The sequence below is a fragment of the Acanthisitta chloris genome, unplaced genomic scaffold (assembly GCF_000695815.1).
Source record: "Acanthisitta chloris isolate BGI_N310 unplaced genomic scaffold, ASM69581v1 scaffold25201, whole genome shotgun sequence".
NCBI classification, from domain to species: Eukaryota; Metazoa; Chordata; class Aves; order Passeriformes; family Acanthisittidae; genus Acanthisitta; species Acanthisitta chloris.
The window spans coordinates 3,162-9,065 of NW_008658021.1; the positions used below are offsets into that span (position 1 = coordinate 3,162).

General features: G+C 48.7%; 2 protein-coding genes across 2 annotated transcripts in view; one reads left to right on the forward strand and one right to left on the reverse strand.

The window, feature by feature from the left end:
- ATP5H (ATP synthase, H+ transporting, mitochondrial Fo complex, subunit d) overlaps nt 1-1,078 on the forward strand; it is a 4,018-nt gene extending 2,940 nt beyond the window's left edge. Inside the window, exon 6 of the transcript XR_624810.1 lies at nt 1,069-1,078. The gene's annotated coding sequence lies outside the window, so the exon portion shown is untranslated. The remainder of the gene's footprint in view (nt 1-1,068) is intronic.
- LOC103811960 (5-hydroxytryptamine receptor 3A-like) lies at nt 412-4,309 on the reverse strand. The gene is made up of 9 exons (XM_009084966.1): nt 4,264-4,309; nt 3,918-4,078; nt 3,443-3,487; nt 3,237-3,346; nt 2,441-2,607; nt 1,522-1,682; nt 1,125-1,374; nt 823-942; nt 412-656 (listed from the first exon to the last, which is right to left on the reverse strand). The coding sequence occupies exons 1-9, from the start codon at nt 4,307-4,309 to the stop codon at nt 412-414; spliced, it is 1,305 nt and encodes a 434-aa protein (XP_009083214.1).
- Nucleotides 4,310-5,904: the final 1,595 nt, after the last annotated feature.

Below are 5,904 nucleotides of genomic sequence, written 5' to 3' on the forward strand. Positions count from 1 at the left end.
TATGAACACCTCAGATTTGCATTATTTTATTGAATTTTCTGAGGTGAAACTCTTAGACACCTTTCCCTAAGATGGAAACATCTCTAAGAGAAGGGAATCAACTCCCTTTCCTGCTGGTCACACTTGAGGTAAGAATTATAGATGGGTAGAATGAAGGATTTCACAGTTGTTTTATTCAGACACCTTGCTAGCCCACATAATACTTTTAAGAACATCTGCAGTTCTACTGAACTAGAGAATAACGTTCTACACATGCAGATCTCAGGCCCTGTGGGTTTGGGTTTTAACTTCGTTTTATTTAGGCAACTGAAACAAGTGCAGCTCTGTGAATAAGCAGGAACAAATTACAGCAAAAGGGTTAGAAGCAACACAGTGGAGAACAGCTGAACTGACAGTGCACAGAGCTGGTCTCTAGCTGCTCCATTTTACAGAGATGATAGTAAAGAAAAACAGAGACAGGAAGAAGTGGCTGTAGAGCAGAACCTTCTCCAGAACCGGCAGGAACGGGTCCTGCTCCTGTGGCTGCCAGTGGTGCTTGGCTGTCTGTCCTTGTCCCTGGCTCTTCTTGGGAGGGTTCAGTAGGTGGGAGCCTTCCTTGGCCAGGTGTGCCACGGGCTGGTTGCTCAGGGCTCTCCTGGCCAGCTCAGCACGCACATCTGCAGGGAGCAAACAGCACTGTCAGTACAGTGAGGCTGGTGAGGAGCCATCACGGCTGGTAGCACCTGGGGCACTGCTTGCTCTGAGGGAACCCCCCCTGGCCCAAACCAATCTACAGCAAAATGCACCAAAGCTACTTCTGAAAGAAGTTCTGAGTTGCTTTACCTTGCTGGAAACCTCTGAGAGCCTTGCCTAAGTGTCGGGATTTGCGCTGCTGGTACAACAGGAAGAAGGTGTCTAACACAGCCATGATCATGAGCAGGAAGGTGCCCAGGAAGAACACCACTGCAGAACAAGAGGAAAACAAAGCTCTGCGTAATTGGCATAATTTTCTTGAATGTAATCCTGTCTGCTTCGGTTGCCTGCTGGGGAGCAGGGAAAATCTAGCTCCAGCAAGCTTTTAAAGCTTAGCTGTCTGTGACTTCAGTGTTCCATAAACACCCAAAGACCTTCCTTAGGGCTGGTACCTGTGTGAAAATCAGGTGTTATTCGATAAAGGTGAGTACCTATTATAGGTGGTTTGTTGGAGGAAGTTGGGAGGCTGTTGTTGAGGATCACAGCTAACATGGAGCTGCCGAGGATGATGGCGATCTGGAAGTTGATTTTCTCCTCGAGAGAGCTGGGACCAAACAGCACAGCCATGTCCAGCAGGTACAGGGCACAGGTTGGGAGGATCAGGTTCAGAATGTACAGAGTGGGTCGTCTCTCCATGGAAATCTGTTAAAGAAGTTGGGCAAAATGTAGGGGAGCAGGAGATGACTTACTGTATTAGCTGAAAGCTTTTTCCCTGATGTAAAAAAATTGCCTTGCTTTATACTTTTTGGTGGCAAATCAGTGCAATATAGGGCAAAAGTGCTGCCATACCTTGTAGGTGATGACAGAAAATTCTTTATCATCCAGAAGTTCTATGTATTCAATGATGCTCAGGTTGGTGAACTTCCACTCTCCATCAGTTAGGAAGAAGCTCTGGCTGGCATTCATCATCTCAGCTGGTGTCCGTCTCGTCTTCATGACAAGGTCTGTTACTGCTTGGGCAGGAGGAAGAGGAGAAGTTGCAGATTTGAGGTATTTACTAGAGGGCAATTATTTTCTCTCCCACCCAGCCAAGAGTGTGTGCAGGTGGGGAAGGGCAATGTTTCTTGCACTGCTGAGGCTTCTTTGCCCATCAGGGAGAATTTAAAAATTACTGTGGTAAAGAGCCTTGGATGGACCTCTGGAAATGTGGATCAGAGGGAAAATACCTGGTGAATTAGGACTGTTGCCCTTTGTGGATGCGACTTAGAGGGTTATGTGTCACTTCTGCTTATATTTCAGCCCTTCTTGGGATGAAATGCAGTTTGGATCCCTGAAACTCCTTTTAATGGTTGGACTTGACGATCTTAGAGGTCTTTTCCAGCCATAACAGTTCTGTGATTCTGTGATAAATTTCCTCTCATTTTCATGGCTTTCAGGTATGTTTAAAAATCAGACTTGGAAAAAAGTATGTGAACAAGTAGCCTTGTTGCAGGAAGCCTCCTGATCTCTTGGCTTGTCGAGACCAATCCTAGGAGGGACTTGCCACAAAACATCCAGATACTTCCAGAGATGTAGCTGGGAAATGTGCCAAGGCAGAATGGCAGCATTTTAGCTCATTTTCCCTGGTCTTACATGACCTCAACCCTCCTAATCCAGTGTAAGAGTGTGGTACTGCTCAGGGAACCCAAGGGTTACCAGGGTCCATCTCATCTACTCCTCCTTTCGCAAACTCAGCCCAGAGGAGGTAGAACTCAGCCTGCAGCTGTACCTGGGTAGAGAAATGAAGCTATGCTCAAGTTGCACGACTGAGTGTCAAAGGGGAACTTGAGGATCATCAAGCTGCAAGTTAAGGTGACCTGGAAGGGCCTGGTGGAGTTGAAGCTGCCGTTGTGCATGAGGACCATGTAATCCAGGTCTGGGTTTTGTCCACTCACTCTGGAGGAAACACAAGTGGAGAGTAGCTGAGCTGAGACACTGCCCTGTGCCTCAGTCCCACAAAACCCTGGCTGTGAACACCCTGTCTGGGGGGCTCTGCACCATCACTCAGCCATGGGATGCAGCAGTGAGGACAGGAAACTTGAGGCTTGCAGAAGGGCTGGTGAGTGCCCCTGGACTGAGGTTTACTGTCGCTGTGCACCTCCGAAGGGAATTCCTGCCTCTCTGCCCTCTGCTTCCAGTCTCACTGCTGGCTCTGCCTCCCCCTTATTCCCCCCCTAAAGAGCTGGTGGCAGTGCCCATCCCTCTGTCAGACCCTCAGTGCTCTGCTCTGTGTCCCCCACACTGCTAAGGGTTGTTTAATTCTACAGCATTGCTGGTTTCTGCTGCTTCCTCAGCTTTAACTGCAGCCCAGATGGGGCATTTCTGGAGATGTTAAAGCGTTACAGAGCCACAAAGTTCTTTTTATAAACTGTGGTCACCATGAGTCTAAATTACAAGGTTCTTGGTTACAGAAAGTTCATGGGAACAACTTTTGGTTGTTTACCCCATTTCCTACAACAATACTAACAGTTTGCATCCATTGGATTTCTCTTAAGCCAGTGGTTAAAAACGAGAATGGAACCTACCTCTCCAAGATGAAGATTGGAGGAGACCAATACGTATCCATGGGCAGAACGATTTCAGAAATGTTACAGAAATCCTGTGGGTTCCAGGTGGCAAAAGTGTTTTCCCACTCCTGGGGGAAGAAGTTGCAGGAGAGAAATGAGTGCCAAGCTTGGCACCAGCTATCGTGCCTGACATCACAGGAGAGAAACGCTCCTGAGGGACCTACCAGGTTCAGGACGAAGTAAAAACTGACTGTCTGGAGCTTTTCCACCTGAAGAAACAAGGGGGAAAGATTTAGCTGAGTTTCTCAGGTGTAGCCAATGCAGAGCCCAGGAGCTCTTCCCTGTTTCTCCAGCAGTGGACAGCACAGATTGCAGGAACTCAGCTTGGGAGGAGAGCTCACAGCTCTTGGTCCTTCGGCTGAAGAGTGGGAGCAAACAGATTGTTCTTAACAGCTCAGGCACTCTGCAGGGTGTTTTTGGAGCTTGCTACCAAGGAGGCTGCTTGTCTGGATGTGCCTCTCAAAGAGTTTCCTGGAAGTAGGAGGCAGAAATACAACCAAAAATTTCTTTCAAACAGCAGAAAGCTAAAGCAGTGGAAGGGGCTGACTCTCACCCCCATGGCCTTGCTGGCAGAAGACTCAAACCCCAATCCAGCAATCACCCAGTTTGCTGTTATAAAGACTCATTTTGGGTCCTTACCACGGAGAGAATTGCCACCAGCATAAAATCCATCTTCACTTCCACAGGTGCCTTCAGGCTTGTCTTGGGCAGTATGTAAGTGTGCAGCTTGTCGTGAGAGGAGATGTTCAGGTAGTCAACAATGTCATAGTAGGTGCAGATGTACTTTGGAGCAGCCCCTGCTAGAAAGAGAATTCCACTTGAAACACAAAAGGATCAGGCAAGATCTCAACTGTGAGAGAGATGCACCAAAAGGGAAAGGGTTTGGAGCTGAGGATGTGAAAAACATCATTAACATACAGAAATATTTCCTCACCTAGATGAAAACAGAATTCCTCAAGGCTTTTTTTATCCCTCTTGCCCTTACCTGTTCCAAGGGAAAAGGTGAGGATGGCTACAAAAACTCTCTGCATTGTCTCCTGCTTCCAAAGAAGGAGGCAAATGGTACTGAGTGTCTTATGAACAGGTCTAGGACACGTAATTTGTTGTGTGGAAGTTGATTTGATACTTATTAATGAGGAATGGATTTTTGTAAACAGAAGCTAAACACTTTATGTATTGGAAGGAATAATTTGCTAATGGTTTGATGCACTCAGCTGGCTCTTGGGAACAGCTTTTAGTTGTGGTAAAGGAAAAATAAGGTCATTAAAAGAAAATCCAACAATTTGAGGGCAAGGAAAAGAAAGGGCTCAAACCCATAGAGAAAAGGCAAGGAGCCAGAGCTACTCAGAGGCAAATTTTGTCTCCTTTACAGGACTGAGAGTCTGCTGCAAACCCAGTGAAATGGAACAGGAATTCGTGCTTGTGTGACATGAGGGGTGCTGGGGAGGTGGAGGAGAGGATGCTCTCCTTCCAGCCTGGTGCTGCTCCACAGCAGCCCACACCATATGCTCATTTCCCAAAGCACTGAGCCCACAGAGCTGTTCCTGCCTCCTTGCTGATCTCCCGTGTTTCTGGCATTCTTCTCCCAAATCTTCACAGTCAAGACAAAAGGCTCAGAGACTTTTTGTTTTTCTCTCTGTCTGCCTTTCCCTCAGCCACTCTCCTCTCCCTCTCTGCCTTTTTTTTTCTGCTGCCATTCCAGCAGTGCCTCCAGGTACTCCAAGTGGGGAAACAGCTCCAATTCTTGCAGGCTTGGTAAATCCCATCCCACTGGGTTGTCATGGATCTCACCCTACTGCTGCAGCCTCTGATTATGTCAGAGAGAGGGGTGGGAAACGTGAGGGCCATAAGACAGGGTTTGAGCACAAGGACTCAATCCCTGTGGGTCCCTTCCAACCCGTGATTCTGTGGTGCTATTACCAGCCCCAGCACAGCAATGGCAGATAGCAAATCCCATACTTGACTTCCCCTCAGCAGCAGATTTTCCCGTGGCAGTGGATGGTCCTTCCCTGGCCACGTGCCCCATGGCTCCTGTGTCCTCCTGTGGACTTCTATGTCCCCCATGGACCCCCCTGTGTCCCCCCTGGCCCTCTGTGACCCTCCATGGCCCCCTGTTGAGACTGGACGTGGCACTTAGTGTCATGGTCTAGTAAGGACAGTAGGGTTGGACTCGATCTTTGAGGTCTCTTCCAACCAGGTTGATTCTATACTTCTGTCTCCCCATGTCCTCCTATGGATCCCCATGTTCTCCTAATGGATCCCCATGTCCCTCTATGTCTCCCCATGTCCCCTGATTGATCCTCATGTCCCCCTATGTCTCCCTATGTTCTCCTATGGATCCCCATGTCTCCTGATGGATCCCCATGTCCCCCTATGTCTCCCCATGTTCTCCTATGGATCCCCATGGCCCCCTATGTCTCCCTGTGTCCTCCTAAGGACCCCCATGTCCTACATGAACCCCTTGTATCCCCATGGATCACCGTGTCTCCCCATGGACCCCATCTACCCCTATGTTCCCTTATGGACCCCCATGGCCACCCATATCCCCCATGGATCCCATGTCTCTCCATGACTGCCCTGACCCCCATGTCCTCCCGTGTCCCTCTATGACCCCCATGTCCCCCCA

Excerpts from the sequence above, each read along its gene's own strand:
- LOC103811960 (XM_009084966.1), bottom strand. The coding sequence starts at position 4,309 with ATGCAGAGAGTTTTTGTAGCCATCCTCACCTTTTCCCTTGGAACAG. Across the intron at positions 3,347-3,442 it reads TTTACTTCGTCCTGAACCTG|GAGTGGGAAAACACTTTTGC; the intron begins GTAGGTCCCTCA and ends TTCTTCCCCCAG. Across the intron at positions 2,608-3,236 it reads CCAATCTTCATCTTGGAGAG|AGTGAGTGGACAAAACCCAG; the intron begins GTAGGTTCCATT and ends TGTTTCCTCCAG.